This window comes from Nannobrachium achirus, assembly GCF_963921795.1.
Source record: "Nannobrachium achirus genome assembly, chromosome: 19".
NCBI lineage: Eukaryota > Metazoa > Chordata > Actinopteri > Myctophiformes > Myctophidae > Nannobrachium > Nannobrachium achirus.
Window position 1 is genome coordinate 34,467,718 of NC_137826.1, and position 16,748 is coordinate 34,484,465.

General features: G+C 41.5%; 2 protein-coding genes across 2 annotated transcripts; both read right to left on the reverse strand.

Annotated features, from left to right (window-relative positions):
* Nucleotides 1-314: 314 nt before the first annotated feature.
* ttc1 (tetratricopeptide repeat domain 1) lies at nucleotides 315-7,698 on the reverse strand. Its single transcript, XM_080748953.1, has 9 exons — nucleotides 7,649-7,698; nucleotides 7,138-7,260; nucleotides 6,525-7,032; nucleotides 5,395-5,455; nucleotides 4,960-5,072; nucleotides 2,907-2,943; nucleotides 2,666-2,814; nucleotides 1,680-1,734; nucleotides 315-751 (listed from the first exon to the last, which is right to left on the reverse strand). Exons 2-9 carry the CDS (start codon nucleotides 7,251-7,253, stop codon nucleotides 618-620), a joined length of 1,173 nt encoding a protein of 390 aa, XP_080605079.1. The 5' UTR covers nucleotides 7,254-7,260; nucleotides 7,649-7,698; the 3' UTR covers nucleotides 315-617.
* Nucleotides 7,699-13,724: 6,026 nt separating this feature from the next.
* LOC308304423 (histone H2B) lies at nucleotides 13,725-14,889 on the reverse strand. The gene has a single exon (XM_080749018.1). The coding sequence runs from the start codon at nucleotides 14,878-14,880 to the stop codon at nucleotides 14,506-14,508; it is 375 nt and encodes a 124-aa protein (XP_080605144.1). The 5' UTR covers nucleotides 14,881-14,889; the 3' UTR covers nucleotides 13,725-14,505.
* Nucleotides 14,890-16,748: the final 1,859 nt, after the last annotated feature.

Genomic DNA, 16,748 nt, shown 5'->3' on the forward strand with positions numbered 1-16,748 from the left:
GACTGACATTATTCCCCAGATTGGAAATGGGCTAGTAGTAACATCAAAACACAAAATGCACCCATGATATAAATAACAGGAATGCCTTTCTTCCAATAATGTCCCTCAAAGGGAAGGTACTGTACTACACTAGACATTCAGTGTGGTATCTGGATGTCTAGCAGTGCATCACTGTGTAACATAAGCGTTTTACTACAAAAGGAAGACAGCATACCAAAAAGCAAGTCACCCAGTCAATATTTTATTGTCTTGTATGTAACACAGTAGATTACATTTCTCACAGTGCTAGACTTGACATGCACACAATCTCTCACACGGGCTCACAATCACTCAACTTGTTTGACAAGTCTGTACACTTGTGTAGACTGAGGTAAACACGCGCACACACACACACACACAGACAATAATATTTTGCATCATTAGCAGAAGCTTACAGCCATGAGGTTTATTTGAAGTTCAAATACATCCTGCGCCGTCTAGCTCCAACAGAGAAACCATGGCAACTGTCTTAAGCCGCATTTAAAGCAGTCAATCAAGATGTGCCTGGCTATATTCAAGATGCTTATTTGCCATTCACTCATACATGTACAAGCAGCTCCTTAAGAGTAGGTTGTATGTTATCTGTTGTTGTTGTTTTGTTGGACAAAATTGACAGAGTAGGATCCTGTGTCGCTATCCTGGTTGACCTGGAAGTTGTTGGTAGACAGTCCAAAAGGACGCAGGAACATGTTGCCTAGGTCCTTCAGTTTACCTGGAGACATACCATTTATTTATTATTTTAATTATTATTATTTTATTATTCACCCAGGCTGCTACCACTTAAATCAATGATCTTCTACATACTAGAACTAAAGTTCCAGTCCCTGGAACTAAATATTTTGAGATTGGGGTCTGTGGCCAAATACATACAGTATCATTTTGGGGCCCTTAACATGAACAAGTTTGAGCACGACTAACATAGAAACATATAGGTTTACTCAAAAAACATTAGAAGGATTTAGGAGACATTTATAGAATCGGGTCAAAAATATTCAAAGACATGCGCACAAATTTTCAAGATTGTTCAAAAATAGCAGATCTACAAGCTCGCAGCGCAGCCCTCTGTGCCACGCTGTGAGCTTGTATATCTGCTATTTTTCAATAGTTATAGCACAAAATACGTAATAATGCGTTCCCAGTCTAAATGGGTTAATCCCCCTCCCCCTATGAAGAACATTCATGGGGGTTTTTACGACTAAGACTACCTTAATATCAGTTATAATCAGTGTTTACATTAAAAAAATCAAAAAGCTTTGTTGGGTAGGGTACATGGGTTTGTTGGCAGAAACCACCACTGCAAAACTGAACTTATGTGTTGCATTTCACAACAGACCCCAAGTGGGGACTGCCCATAAATCCAACAACTCTGAAGTCCAACTTAGGGTTAGGGTCAGGTTTTAGCATAGTTTTACTGAGGTTAGGGTTACGTTTAGGCATAGTGCAGGGTTAGGGGTAAGGTCAAACAAATGCCATGTTACCACCCAAGTGGTTAGACATATTTAATGATATGGTTCCTTTCATAGTGTGTATCAGTATAAGAAATGTAGATGATACAGGTTGCATTTCACTTGGTGATCTAAGCGGCCGATGAACAGGGACACATTTTAGAACCTTGAACTAGGAAATAAAGTGGAACATACTCATCATTTCTTCTTTCATCTTCTCGTTTCTCTCATGGATCTGTTGAGGCAACCTCTGTAGAGGGATGGGAGAGTGTTAGTGCATGTGTTGCTGTACAGCTCCCAGTGGCCATACAAATAAGACTACAGTGGGTTGCTGCCAGTGGTAGGGCTGCATGATTAATTGAATGTTAATCAAGATCACAATCTTGGCTTCCCACAATTAAATGAACATGATCGTCCAATTATTGTCTTTTAAAATGTGTGCTCCACTACCTTCAGGTCCTGACTTTTAGTGTGGGATTCCTAGTATCATTTAATTGATTCCTACAAATTTAGCAGTTATAATGCAGGACATTCCCGCACACATTAATTTAACACTTATGTTGCTATGATTTTTTCTCTTCAATGTCCCACGTTGCCATGGTTACCATAGACTTCCATGTAATTGCGCAATTGTGTAAAAAGTGCACGCCCATGCCAAGATGATGCACCACGTGTGTGCAGGCTGTTCACAGCTTTCAAACAAAAAAATCCGCTTGGAAATCTGTTCAGGCATTCATGATTTATCAGCCATTATGTTTTCTTCAGATGTAAACAAACATGGCTGCCATGTTTGAAAGAATGGGTTGGTATGGGGGTTAAACATGCAATTTCGCGATCGCGATCATGCCTAATACATTTCTGGAGGTCCAAAAATAACTTTTGAAAAAGAAAATTTGATTTCTTTTTTTTTTTTTTTCAAAAACGGCCCAAACTCGGGAAACTCGGGGTTGGCACAGCGGTAGTACCTTTTCAAACTCGGGAAACTCGGGGTTGGCACCAGATGTGTTAACAGTGATGTTATTAATATAACCAGCAACATGTATGTAGAAGGGCTGGCTTGGAAACAGTGTGACAGTGCAATATATATTTTTTTTCACTAGCAGCCCTTGCCAGGAGTAAAACGCAACGTAGTGCAGAAAAAAGGTTGGTGTGCTCATAAAACATTTCTTAAAAACACCCACCATACATGCCTCCCTGGCAGTGTGCTGTCCTGGGTCTTTGTCCAGGACCATCTTATAGTCTTCCAAAGCGTCATCCAGCTTGTCTGTTTTTTCATAAAGTTCTGCCCTCCTTAGGATAGCTCGTACATATTCTGGGTTAAGCTCTATGGCTGCAGTGACAATGAACATGGAATATAAAAAATCTATGAAAGTAGGAAATAATGTATAATAATCTCACACACAAGTATTTGGGGTTCCTTACCCCTGGAGCAGTCTGCGATGGCCTGATCTTTCACATCCTGGAGCGGAGAGGGGAACAGGAGTCAGAACAGAACATGTTGATTTTATCAAGTTATAAACAGCTCAAAGTGAGAGTCGAATTACCTCAAACTAAAGGCATGCTCGTGTCATCTGTTGAATCTTATACACATTAAGAGGTTAGTCATTTCCAATTTACCCGATCCGGTCCGAGCTTAAACCGCTTTGATTTTATGTGGATCAACTGAACTGGTATTGTCATTATGAGACATGTTGGAAATAGCCTATATTTTGTAAACCCCGAACAATCTCAAAGTATTATATTCAAAAAGTGAAAGTAGCCTACATCAGCAACCTGTGACAACGGCATCATGTTTACTTTACTGCATTAGTAATAAGAAATGTCAATGTGTGTTTGTTAATAAATGGACCCACTAGTGTATGTCTGAGCCGTGTGCAATTCAGTGCTGACCCACGCTAGCCGGAAAGAATGAGGTGAAAGAAACCTGTGTTTTTTGGAGGGGTAACAAGAGGAGACGCGACCGCAGTTTTCCTGGTGAACCTGAGCGCAACGGTTGGGGCGCATGAGTGTGGGGAACACACACCACTGACTATTGCCGATGATGGAGAGGTTATATACCGTAGCTTTATGTATTGAGAATGAGAGGCACTCTTGCCGATTTCGTAAGAGACTCGTCGCCAATTGCAAGACATTTAAAAGTTATTTGGGGCCATGATGATTGCAACCGTAGGTCGCATTTACTACCAAAACCTCCACCGGCTGTCTGTGAGTGAGTGAGTCCGTCACACTTTTGCCCTGCTCATATCTCCACAACCGTTGCCCCCATCCATGCCAAATTTTGCACACACACTCCTTGACTGCCAAACTACAACCTCCAAGGACCCCCGGAGCCCCAGGGACCCCCAGGTCCCTGGGGGACCCCCAGATGTAAAAAATGACCAAATGTGCTCACACGTCACACTTTTTCCCTGCTTATATCTCCGCACCCGTTGACCCGATCCATGCCAGATTTTACACACACACACACACACACACACACACACACTCCTTGCCTGCCAAACTACAACCTCCAAGGACCCCCGGAGCCCCAGATGTAAAAAATGACCAAATGTGCAAAATGACCAAATGTCAAATGACCACCCCAACGGGGCTGCTCACGGGGAATTCCCGGGGACCACCGACTCCTGGTGCTCCAGAACGGATGCAAAAGTGGTGGCGCCCCCAGTGGAGGACCCCCTGCCACTGCAGCGCACATAAAATGCCCTAACTCGGCCTAGGAGCGTCCGGGAGAGCCGGGGCCGGTACCTATTCGTCCGCCAAGGCAACGCGGAGACCCCACCCCTCATTTCTCACATGGCCCTATTCTAGCGCCACCTTCAGGCCGATTTTTAAAACACATTTTTGGACACTGCTCCTACAGTTTTTGCCCTAAAATCACGAATATCACTACATAGCATGTCTACACTCATGTCATCAACATGGATCAGGAAGATTTTGGAAAAACAAATTTTTGCCCTATTTGAGATAAGCCACCTACGGTCGCTTATCTCCCGATTAGGGAGTCTTACTGGTAACCTTTTCTTACCACTACTAGACTAAGGATTTATATTGTCTGTGTTATTGTTTACAACCACAATTATTCACGTGTTGCAAGATCGCGGTTCCACTAGTTTTACTAGTAGGCTAGTTTAGGCTTAGAAGCCTTTTCAGAAGTTAATTTAATGTTTTCCATTTAACGATTTCCTTTATCCTCATCTAATCTTGCGCTAATGCACGCAACTGTTTTTGCCAGGTTTTAAGGCCTAGTAGGCTTTTCAGAAGTCAATTTAATATTTTCCATTTAATGATTTCCTTTATCGTCATCTTGCGCTAATGCACGCAACTGTTTTGGCCAGGTTTTAAGGTCTTATTTAAGTTGTTTCTCATAAGCTCGCGATCGGCCCCCGCCGTTGCGCTCAGGTTCACCGGGAAAACTGCGGTCGCAGAGGAGACACCTCCCTCCTTCCTGTCTGACTGTCTATCTTGGCTTTCTTACCAGGTGGATGCGTGCAGCTGCCCGGTTGGAGAACAGAACCGCCCTCTCTTTACTGAAGCACACCGGACACACACCCAATGCCTCTGTATAGGAACGCTCTGCCTCAGTGTGCTCTGGAAAGAGACATGCAACACACTGTCAAACCACAGTGTAATGAATTCCCATCAAAGTCTAAATGTGCAATCTAACAATGTTTAGCACACAAACATACAGTACATACATGTAATCTTTGCTTACACAGTGTCATAGTTTTTTCTCACCACTGTCTTTAACTGTGGTTTTTGCACTGCATGTCAAGTCCTGGTCCTTGAATCGTGTGGTCAGAGTACCATATACTGTACTACTATGATAGCTGTCTACATGTATCTGCATCTAAACAACAATTCTATTTCTCTGTAATTCTATTGTATTCTGTGATTAAAATAACATACTCACCTCCAGCTTTGAACTGGGTGTTGCCTTTCTCTTTCAGAACCAAGCTCTCCTGTCTGCGACTCTTGATAAACACACACAAACAATTGGATATTACACTCTCTCTCTTTCACACACGTCATTGTTTCCTCTGTGTTCATATTAATTAATTTATAAATGTAATAGATTCACCAGTAAGTAAATAATTCAATAGTGGTATCTCTCCATTTACTTATTTTCCTCACTGTGGCATGTTCCCAGATTCCAAGTCGGTAGAGGTGAAACAACATATGAAATTAAATTGCAATAATAACACTAATATAATAACTGATATAGTGATGTATCTGTGTGTAGAACTATATAGTATGCAATGCATTTACAGCTTCATGACAATGTGAATGTTGTTCCATATTGTAAAATGAAAAACAATGTTTTTGACTGCTGGGTAAACATGAAGATATATATTACAACAAGATATCTCCATATGTTCAAGATGTTTCACAACAATTACCAATGTTATGCTCTAAATCAGTGGTTCTCAACCTTTTTACACCAAGTACCACCTCAGAAAATATGTCTCTCCATGTACCACCATAATCACTGATGTTAAAATACAGGTGTGTAGACCTATCCCATCCTGTTTGGCTATGCACAAGCCAATAATTTGATTATCGGGTCATCGGTCAATAGGACCGACTCTGCCCGTCCTCAAATGATTGGCTTAGGAATGCAACAAAAACAAAAACATCACCATGGATTCAAGGCTTCATGGGGTGTGTAATCGATAGAAATAAGTCATGTTTTTAACTAATCTTTTAATTCCTGCAGTTGTCACACAATGCCACATGACACTGAGACAGACACCGAGACATACATTGAGAGCCTTTTTCAGCCAAGTGCTTGGTCAGAACTACCTGTAGTATAATATAAATATTTAACTCCACTTTAGTTTTTTGTGAGACTCCTCTGTGTACCACCAGAGGTGGGCTCAAGTACCACCAGTGGTACATGTACCACAGGTTGAGAACCACTGCTCTAACAGTACATACTGTACATAGGGCTGATGCTATGGACAAAACAGGCATCAGGTAAACACAACTGAAGTGTCAGTACTGCTGCTGCTGCTGCTGCTGCTGCTGTTGTTGTTCTCTCACCTCTCTCTCCTCTTCAGTCAAGTTCTTCTCCACTTCCCTCAGGTAGTCATCGTCAAACTCTGGCGCCTTGTTCTCTTCTTCTTTCAACTCTGTGTCAGAATCCATCCCTCCATCCTCTGTGCACTCATCCCACGGTGCTGCCTCCGCTGCTCCACCTCCGACTGCTCCCGGATCCGTCCTCTCCTCTCCTGTGTCATCGGGTGTCTGCGCTCCTTGCCTGGTGTCCGTCTGTCCGGGGTCTGGGAGTTCAGTCATTGTGGCACTCTGTGCAAGAGTCTGATGACCTCCAGCTGCCTGATGGTTTTCTCCCTCCGACGCTCTGCTCCTCTCTGCATCCTTTTCTCTTTTACTATCACTGTCGTCCGTGCTCTCGTCTCCTCCCTCTGTCCTCGCCTTGTCTGAAAGCTCTAGTGTCTCCTGGCAGTCGTAGAAGTCTTCCTCAGCCAGCTCCTCCGGATCCAGGAGGTCGGAGGCAGATCCTACATCTCTCTTGATATCAGAACTAATGCTGGAAGACAAAGAAGCAGTATTATATCTTCCTGGATTGCTATGGGCTACAGCCAATCCAATGCATTGCTGCCTCTTCTTGACAGTCAATTTCGTGCAATCCTACCTGCCATCTCCAGGACCAACATGGCACTGTCTGCCAGGGGATTCTGACCGCTCATCCTCTCTCTGGGACTTCTGTTCTGAGAGACCCTCAGACCCTGCTGTTGAAGGCTCCATCATATACCTTCTAGTAAAAAGAAAAACCACGAGCCATCGGTAAGGCCCTTTTCAATAGGAAATAATACATTCAGATTTCAGAACATGTTTAATCATATAGGATCGTGCTTTAGCCAACTCTAGTCGTCAAAAGAGGAAGGTTATCTCTAGCTTTCCAGGATTAAAACCAGCCTTTAGATTTTCACTGAGCCATACAGTTCTACGGAATCTTCGTCCACATTACCAGCCCGACAGAATGAGCAACTTCTAAGAAGAGAGCCGGGGAGGCCAACACTAACACAACCGAACGACACCTTGTTGTAATAGAGAACCGATTTGGAGGATGTAATATTAATGAGTGTTGGCTGCAGTGCGAATAATGCTGGTATGTTTATTTGTGAAGATAATTGTTTCTTTACCTCTTAACAGTAGCTATCGCTATCGTTGTTTTGTAGTACTGTACGATGACATTTCCTTCACCGACATCACTTCCGCATTGATGCCCAATCAGATGCGTAGACGTCATTTGGAATTGCAAGCAGGGAAATGAAGTCCCCAAGGGAACAGTAATCGCATGAACCATTGTTATTGTTTGGGGATCTGACTGGGAGTAGGCTAATTTGTAGGCCAAAACTAAGTAACGGAGCACTGTGCACACTCAATAATTCTAATCAGAAACAAACTAGAGGGGTGAGATTTCTTCTGCACATGTGTCAGGGTTGGTCCTCTAGTATCTCAAGACAGATTCAGAGCTCTCTGATCTGATGATGAAACTATTTCTTTTTTTTTTTGCTGATGGGTTCCCAGACTGATGGAAGGGTAGAATAGAATGATTGATCATTTCATCTCAGCAGAAGTTTTCAACAAAAACAGATGTTATCATGTTGAGGTGAAAGAGTAGTTCAGTGTTTTCCTTCTGCTGTCTAAAGTTTAGATTACATCACATTTGAGCATCCTAGGCCTATATCTAGGTGTTTCTAGTAAGGATGTGGGCAGCTAGGATATGGGATTTCATCATGGCTGCCCGATCGGGGTCAATTGTAACACATTGATCAGGGTCAATTGTTCAATGTGTTACAATACAAGGAGATTTATTTGTCTGGGATTATAGTTAGAAAATGAGCATATTTAACAAAATTTACATTTACACAAAAATACATTTGAATTAAATAATATTTGAATTCGAATTAAAAATTAAATAATTGTAATTATATTAATACAAAAATAATATTACTTAGTGATGTGATTTTATTTGAGGTATAGTGCATTCATATTACTTATTCTCACAGTGTTACAATTGCCCCGTCATGGGGGAAATTGTAACACAATGACTTTTAAACTCTGAAAATTAAAACTAACCGATCCCTGCTGGGAACGCATTGCCTGGCGGGGTCAGACGTCATCTGCGTTCACTCACTCATGTGGAAGGAATGAGTGAGTGAACGCAGATGACGTCGGGCCCCGCCAGGCTAGGGAACGCATGCCCCTCCGGTTATGCAATTGAAGAATTTATTAGAAATTTGCAATAGGAAAAAGTATCCACCTGTTTCCGCGAGAATTTACTGTAGCATTATCTGCGGGACACTTCCGGTTAACAGCAGACATACAAGCTCACGACGCGTCGCAGATGCAGCCGTTGTGAGCATGTAGATCACACTCGGCTGCGGCGCCGGAAGCTGCCGCACACCTTCTGCGCAATGCACGATGGGACGTTGGAAAGTTGTGGATAGTTTCATGACAGCCCAAGTCACTGGTACAAGGTCAACTAAAAGGAGCTCCTAGTAAGCTTTACGGCTTATTTACACAGGAACCACTTTATGTAGGCCTATCTCATATAACATTGAAAGACTGACGGATAGGACAGAGTACATGCATAGGATAAAAAAAGGGTGAATAAAAAACAACAGAAGGAGGCGGCTTATACTATTTACAAGTCTCGAGTAGCAGCCGTCTGAAGGTGATTTTTCAGACCAATTTTGAAGGAGGCTAGGGATTTGCACTCCTTTAAGGCCTGCGGTAGGGCGTTCCACATGTTGGTGGTATAGCTGGAGAACGAATTAGAGCCTTTTTTAGTGTTAAATCTGGGTTGAACATGATTTGTGGAGCTGCCACTGGTGTTGTGATTGTAATGTGGACATCCTTGACGTTTTAGTGTCAAGGAGTGTATCTTGTACACCAGGCCCATTGCAAGATGCTGTAGGCTACTCTGTCAGCTACTGTGAGCCACCCCACGCTTATGTAGTGATAAGTGGTGAGGTGGGCCAGAGAAGGAAGACCAAGCACAACCCTAATCAATTTATTCTGGGCTGTTTGGAGCTTTAACTTTAAGGTAATTGCAGCAGCCAAAGGTACGGCTCTTCCATACCTCCAAAACCTGATCAACCCCTACAACCCCACCCGTTCACTCAGATCAGCCAACACAGGGATGCTGACAGAACCCTCGCTAAAAACCCCAGGACAAAAATCCACTTGTCCTGGACAATTTGCCCTCCTAGCCCCCAAACTGTGGAATAAACTCCCGGTCGCACTTAGAACTACAGACTCACTCCCTAGCTTCCGCCGTGGACTGAAGACTCACTTCTTCAGACTCCACCTAAACTAAACTCATAGCACTACTTTAACACTCCCCCTTCCCTCAATGACCATACATGAAGCTAGATAGTATTTTTAGGTTTTAGAAACATTTTATTTGATTTTTTTACTGATTAGGTGCGTGGTCTATATCATTGTTTTTTCTAGATTGATATTCCTATGCATTGTTATATTGTTGATGTACTGACATATTATCTTATCTTAATAAGTGCACCTCCGAGAGTTTTTCGTGTTTTACTATTGATCAACCCTCTGCAAGAAACAATTTCTTTTTTTTATGTTATTTCTCTTGTAGTCATTGTCAGAGTACCTAGTGTAGCTGTCTGTCAACAGGTATAGACAGCAGGCTTGCCAACACTCCTGCATGGATTTGGCAGAAGTCTCCTGGATTTTGACCCTATCTCCTGCCATGCTCATGTATTGGCATTTCTCCTGAATTTCTCCTGGATTAGGTATCCCAAGGAGGAGGACCCCCAGACACCCCGCTTAGGTTGTGTGGGGAATCCATGCTTGATCATACAGATATTCACTTAGGTAATGACTTAAAGATGAGAAGTCATTATTAAAGATGTCTTAGGGTCGTTTCACACTCTAATAAGGAACCTAACTAATTTCGGTTCGGGAGGGCTCCCCGACCCGAAATTATTTAGGTTCGGGGGGAGTTCATCCATACTTTCTTAACGGCTATAGTGCCGAAGTCGCTTGTAAATATTGGAGGTCCGTGGCATGACAACGTTTGTGGCCGATGAATGAGCATTGCAGGGCGGATACATATTTGACTTGCCCTCGCGCTGCACGCTGAATGACTGGAGGTCCAGTGAGTAGCAGCTCCAGTAGGCAGCAGCACCAGCGGCGGGGTCTCTTCTCTCTCTCACACTCACAAACGCTCGATCGAGCTCTGTCAAAAACATTTAATTTACAAGCTCACATTATAGACGTGCCGCCTCCCTTGCTGCATGCATGTCATCACACAGTCACAACTCGTCGTGGAAAACCTATCAACACGGAACACTAGCAATTAGCAAAGTTGTGTTTAAGCACTTCTTTTGTCTTCGGTCGGCGACGCGTTAGCGATACACGCAGAAAAGATGTGTGTGTGTGTGTGTGTGTGTGTGTGTGTGTGCGTGTGTGTGTGTGTGTGTGTCTCGCGCGCGCGCCTCCCAGCGAGAACCTGACAATGTATCCGCTCTGCGATGATCAATACACGGCCAGACAAGCATTGGAAGTCGGCGTGCCTCCCTCATATGCTCGGCTGCTTCACAGCCGAGCATATGAACTTGGAGCCGGGATGAATGAATGAGAAGACACCGCTGAGTACCGAAATTAAGTCGGGAGGTCACAACATTTCTCCAGTACCGTGGAGCCGAATTTAGTCGGTTGACGCCCCCCCCCCCCCCCCCCCCGAACCGGGGGATGCGAACCATATTTGGGTTCGCCTAGTGCCGAACCGAAATTAGTTAGGCTCCTTATAACGGTATGAATCGACCCTTACTTTGCTTCAGTCATCTATACATTTGGCATTTTAAGGCTGAAATTGTACCCATGCTAGTAAAGCAAGCCTGATAAAAGTAACTAACATGCAACAAATTCAACAGAACACAGGAAAATATATATCTGTTAAGAAGTTTTGGGGGAAGGACCCCCAGACCCCCGTTGTGGATTCCGCGCACCCCCCCCAAAAAAATCTCCTGAATTCTGACAGTCCAATGTTGGCACCCTGACAGACAGGATTTCAGGAATTTATACTGTAGATAGATATTTTAGTCTTGACCTTAGTGAAAGCTTATAAATGGTATTATCAATTAGGGCATATATGTGCTCTAATATGTTTTTTTTATATTAAAACTAGTATACATATTTCAAGTAGTCTTTCATTTCCTTCTAGTAGCCTATCATAACTCTTGGAGAAATAGGTGCAGGTTCATCAACGCCCAGCAGGTGGCGGGTTCACCTCCAGCATACATCATGTCTGAGAAAATCAGTGATTATTGATTTTGTGTATGTTGATTGATTTTTATTGACAAAAAACAAAACAAAAAAATTACCAATTTTTTGTTTTTACATATCTGTCAAAAGTATAAAACACAAGCTTATACTTACAGTAGTCCTTTGAGTGAAACTACAGGACAAAATATTTCGAAAATGCCATGTGTTTTACTTGGGGCAGGGTAGGGGTAGCATTAGCCCTGAAACATGACAGACACGACCATCATGTTTCAGGTCAGGGCAAGGGTAGCATAGACTACAGTATATAATCAATAATATAAAGGCCTATACATTCATACAATATCAAACATACAACTAGACATTAGATAAGTAAAATATTTAAGGAGGACTTTTCTACCAAATTGTTCTTGTGCTTTATAAATTATGAGCCAACCATAGGCCTATTTATTCAAAACATGAATTTCTGCCTAACTTCAGTAGGCTACCTAATCAGCAGCTTGAAGGGACTGGGAGGGTTGTGAAATACAAAATTATGAGTTGTTTATGTATGTTATGTATTATTATTATGTTATTTTGAGTGTATATTTACAAATGTTTCCATAATTGTAATCATTTGGTGTGTTATGACCGGTTAACAAAGTAAACCTTCAACAGTGAGTAGCCTATCTGAAATTCTGAATGTATAAAATGCAAAACAGCATGCTTGAGTATGTATAGCAAGCATATGCAAATAAAGTGTGTGTCTCCCATCATACGATTGGCTGATTCTGCCCACGGTTCACGTGATTCACAGAGTGGCGTCATATATCGTGAAGAATGCAGCTGGCCCTGCTGGTGCATTGGTGACTTTGGACAGTCCTTTGTTCCAACGTCCATCAGGCTCAACCAGGCTTGGCTCCCAAATGAGAGAGGGGGTCTGTTGCTAGGCTACCTACGGTTACTTTTCCTTGTAGATTGGAACGATTTCACATGGACAGCTAGGATGTAGGCTACATTGCAGAACATACAATACAATAAATACATGTACAGTGTAGTATAGTACAAGGCCCAAAATGAAAGCTCAACTAATTTATAAAATTAAATGCTATACTAAATAATAACTGAGAAATATCATTCATAGATAGTTACGTGTGCAGTAAAGTACATTTTGGTCTTGAATTTAATAGTAGACAGCAGTATTAGGTTATTGGCATTGATTTGTTTTAGAACAAAGCAGCTCAGTATGGAGTTCCACATTATTGCGTTTTTGCCCAGTAGTTTCTGAGGACGTAAGAGAGGACAGACAGAAGTCGCTGTGTGGGCGTTCCAACAGCCCATTCCCATCCCCCACCCACATACACACGCTCACAATAGTCAGCCAAATGGTCTGCACTCTGCATGATTATGACCTATCCAACGTTCTAGTCCTGCAAATGAGACCTTAAGCCTATTGGCTTTTTATATAGGTGTCAGTTTTCAATTCGCTCTTATTATTCATTGTATATTTATTAGGGGTGTAACGATACATTTAATAGCGATACAATACACATCACGACATGGTTGAATATACGATACATAATAATAATAATATTTGTATAGCACCTTTCATTCGACATTAAGTATAACATACATGGACGATATTGATTCATTCATGGCGATATGATACGATTCAATGATTTAAAATCGATATAACTATTTAGCAAATAAATTAAATCTGTGTGAAACTCGTCAATAGTGCAGCTTTTTCAAGGGAACAATCGATTATTATGGATATAAATAAGTAAACACTGTGATTCTCTAGCAAATACATGGACATTTACATATGCACAAATCCACAACTTTACATGAACGCAGAGATTACACACATTTACTCGTAGAACAAAATCATTGCGAATCAATTTTTCGATTCAGTTAATTACTATATCGTTACATCCCTAATATTTATGTATAGACTACATACTTGGCTGGCTTATACAGAATTCTGCATTATAAATAAGTATACTGCAGGCATGGTTGTGCATCCCCATCTGATTTTGTCTTTACTTTGCACAAACAAAGTACAAAATGTGTGTACTTTTTATGCTAATGTATTTTTTTTGCATGGTTTATTAATTCTAATGTTTCAATAAAGCAAGCATGTGTAACTCCAATGTTAAGCAACAAAGACTACATTTAAACTGATGACTAATCACGATAAACTATAAAAAAAATCATGTGATTAACCACAAGAAAAAAAAACACAGCTCTCAACCTATAACTATATGTTGGACACAACCAACATGAACATGGTGGAGTCTGCCCATTTCACAAATACCTCTATTGGGCTACCTGCTGAGAATGGCATTGACTATTTTCATGCTCATTTAGAATTTGAAGATTAGTTACACATGGACTAGCCCTGTTTCAGCGCCAAACACGGACCACTCTTAATTGCAGACAATGTAACAAATGTTTTTGGTTTTATGGACTAGCCCCGTTTCAGGGCTACACATGGACCACTCTTAATTGCAGACAATGTAACAAATGATTTAGGATTCATGGACTAGCCCAGTTTCAGGGCTACACATGGACCACTCTTAATTGCAGACAATGTAACAAATGATTTAGGATTTATGGACTAGCCCCGTTTCAGGGCTACACATGGACCACTCTTAATTGCAGACAATGTAACAAATGATTTAGGATTGACTCTTCAATGAAAATATGGGCGGCCCTTAAAAGGACCTTTGTGTTGTTGGGATCAGACGCAGACTGTAGTTTACTTGGAGCTGGTGTACTTGGTGACAGCCTTGGTGCCCTCAGACACTGCGTGCTTGGCCAGCTCACCAGGGAGCAGTAGGCGGACAGCGGTCTGAATCTCCCTGGAAGTGATGGTAGAGCGTTTGTTGTAGTGAGCCAGACGAGAGGCTTCACCGGCGATGCGCTCAAAGATGTCGTTCACAAAGGAGTTCATGATCCCCATTGCCTTAGAGGAGATGCCAGTGTCAGGATGGACCTGCTTCAGGACCTTGTACACGTAGATGGCGTAGCTCTCCTTCCTGGACTTTCTGCGCTTCTTGCCGCCCTTAGCGGCAGTCTTGGTGACGGCTTTCTTCGAGCCCTTCTTGGGCGCTGGCTTCGCTGGTTCGGGCATTTTGTTCTCTCTATGTATGGTACTCGCTGCAGGGAAATGTGACGATGGTGCGGCGCTGCTTCAGAATTTATAGCAAGCTTATGCAAATGAAGTGTGTGACTCCCATGCAAATGAAGTGTGTGACTCCCAAACTGTGATTGGTTGAGCTGCAACCTCCACCACCCACGTGCTCCACAAAGGGTGTTTGCTTTCAACGAGTACCCCATTGGTGGAAGAAGTACTCAGATATGCAAGTCCTGCATTCAAAGATTACTTGAGTAGAGTAACACATTCACACTTCATCATTATCAACGCATGTAGACTATATATTCAGATGTATCCAGATAGACCCCTCACCCCTAATAAAATGTTAACAACAAGTGTTGTGTCAAGGTGAATAGGAATAGGAAAGAAAAGAGATGTCTGTTTATACAGACATCTCTATTATTTTCTTTCGTAATCCTATTCACCTTAACTGTAGGCCTATATAGTTTTCACTGAGAAGCCAATATAACTCAGCAGACATATTTAGGAAGTAGGTGAACTATGTGGGGGGGAAAATATCGGATATATATTATGAATTAAAGGACAACTTTAGTTTTTTACAACAAGGGTTCATATTTTAGTTTGTAATTAGAGAAAAGAAAAAGTGAGTGTGAAAATGTTTTCATTTGCCTCGTTCTATTGTTTTATCCCGTTTACTGTGCTAAAATGTGGGGCATGCGTACGCATGGGGGCATGCGTACAAGTGGCTATTTATGTCTTTTTAGACACAATAAGCCAGCAGTTTCTTTATTGCTATTTTCAGTAACACTTCTAGCCCCCATAAGTCACGTCCAACCATGAAAGGTTGCGTTGTATCTTGGGAATGGGCTTATTCTGTGGAAAATGACATATTTAGCCACTTGCACGCATGGCCCCAACCACTGAAATAAGAATCTCTAAAACAATAGAAAGAAGTAAATGAAATAGTTTTAACACTCATCTTTATTCTTTAATTACAATCTAAAATATGAACCCTTGTTGTAAAAAACTAAAGTTGTCCTTTAATCTAAAATTGTTTGTTTTTATTTAAGGATGAAGTGAAACAATCTATTCCAGAATAAAGGCAAATCGCCAGGACCATATGGCTGACCTGCCATAGTAACTTTTAACAATCATTCTTTGACCTGTTAACCCCTGCTTAAGTCAGGCAAAATGCATAACTAGGCCTACTTACTTTTACCATGGCGTAATATCGCCTATCTGTAAAAAAGGGGACTCACATGAAATAAATAATTGGTGACATGCTACTCTGATGAACGTAACTATAAAAACCTTGTAAAAGTAGTAATGAATAGATTAAATAATTACCTTATTCAGATTAGGCTAAATGACCGTTTTAATATTTGGGATATTGAGAAATGTTACAAAAGATACCTTTTTCATGATAAGTCTAGGCCAAGAGAGGTATTCAATGTCATATATTGAGCTAGTACTTATGGGAAGTTTCAAAAGTTTATGTAGTTATATTCTGAATCCACAATGCAAGTTAATGTATATCAATGGGATTTTATATTAGAGATCAGAGGATGGGTTAAACAAGGTTGTCTGTTGTCAGCAGCTCTATACATTTTAGCTAACCCTTTATTCTATAAGATTATGGCTCATTACAGAAGGAAGAAGTCTGGTTCGGAAAGAGCGAGGCACAGTAATATAAATATATAAAGACAAACTGACAGTTCTGGTTACATTTATTAATAAAAACTAAAATAAAAATGATTGCAAAGAAAAGTAAATAAAGGGAGAACTGGAGAAATTGGTAAACACTGGGTAGAAATGCCCACCCAGTAAAAATGTGTTTAAGTTAGGCATACTAATTGCTGTTTTAAACACCACCATTTAAAGAT

What these genes read in the sequence shown, in the direction of transcription:
- ttc1 (XM_080748953.1), bottom strand. Translation starts at nt 7,253, where the DNA reads ATGATGGAGCCTTCAACAGCAGGGTCTGAGGGTCTCTCAGAACAGAAG. An exon ending in GTTGGTCCTGGAGATGGCAG is followed by an intron (nt 7,033 to 7,137) that starts GTAGGATTGCAC and finishes TTTGTCTTCCAG; the next exon opens with CATTAGTTCTGATATCAAGA. An exon ending in TGACTGAAGAGGAGAGAGAG is followed by an intron (nt 5,456 to 6,524) that starts GTGAGAGAACAA and finishes GTGTTTATCAAG; the next exon opens with AGTCGCAGACAGGAGAGCTT.
- LOC308304423 (XM_080749018.1), bottom strand. Translation starts at nt 14,880, where the DNA reads ATGCCCGAACCAGCGAAGCCAGCGCCCAAGAAGGGCTCGAAGAAAGCC.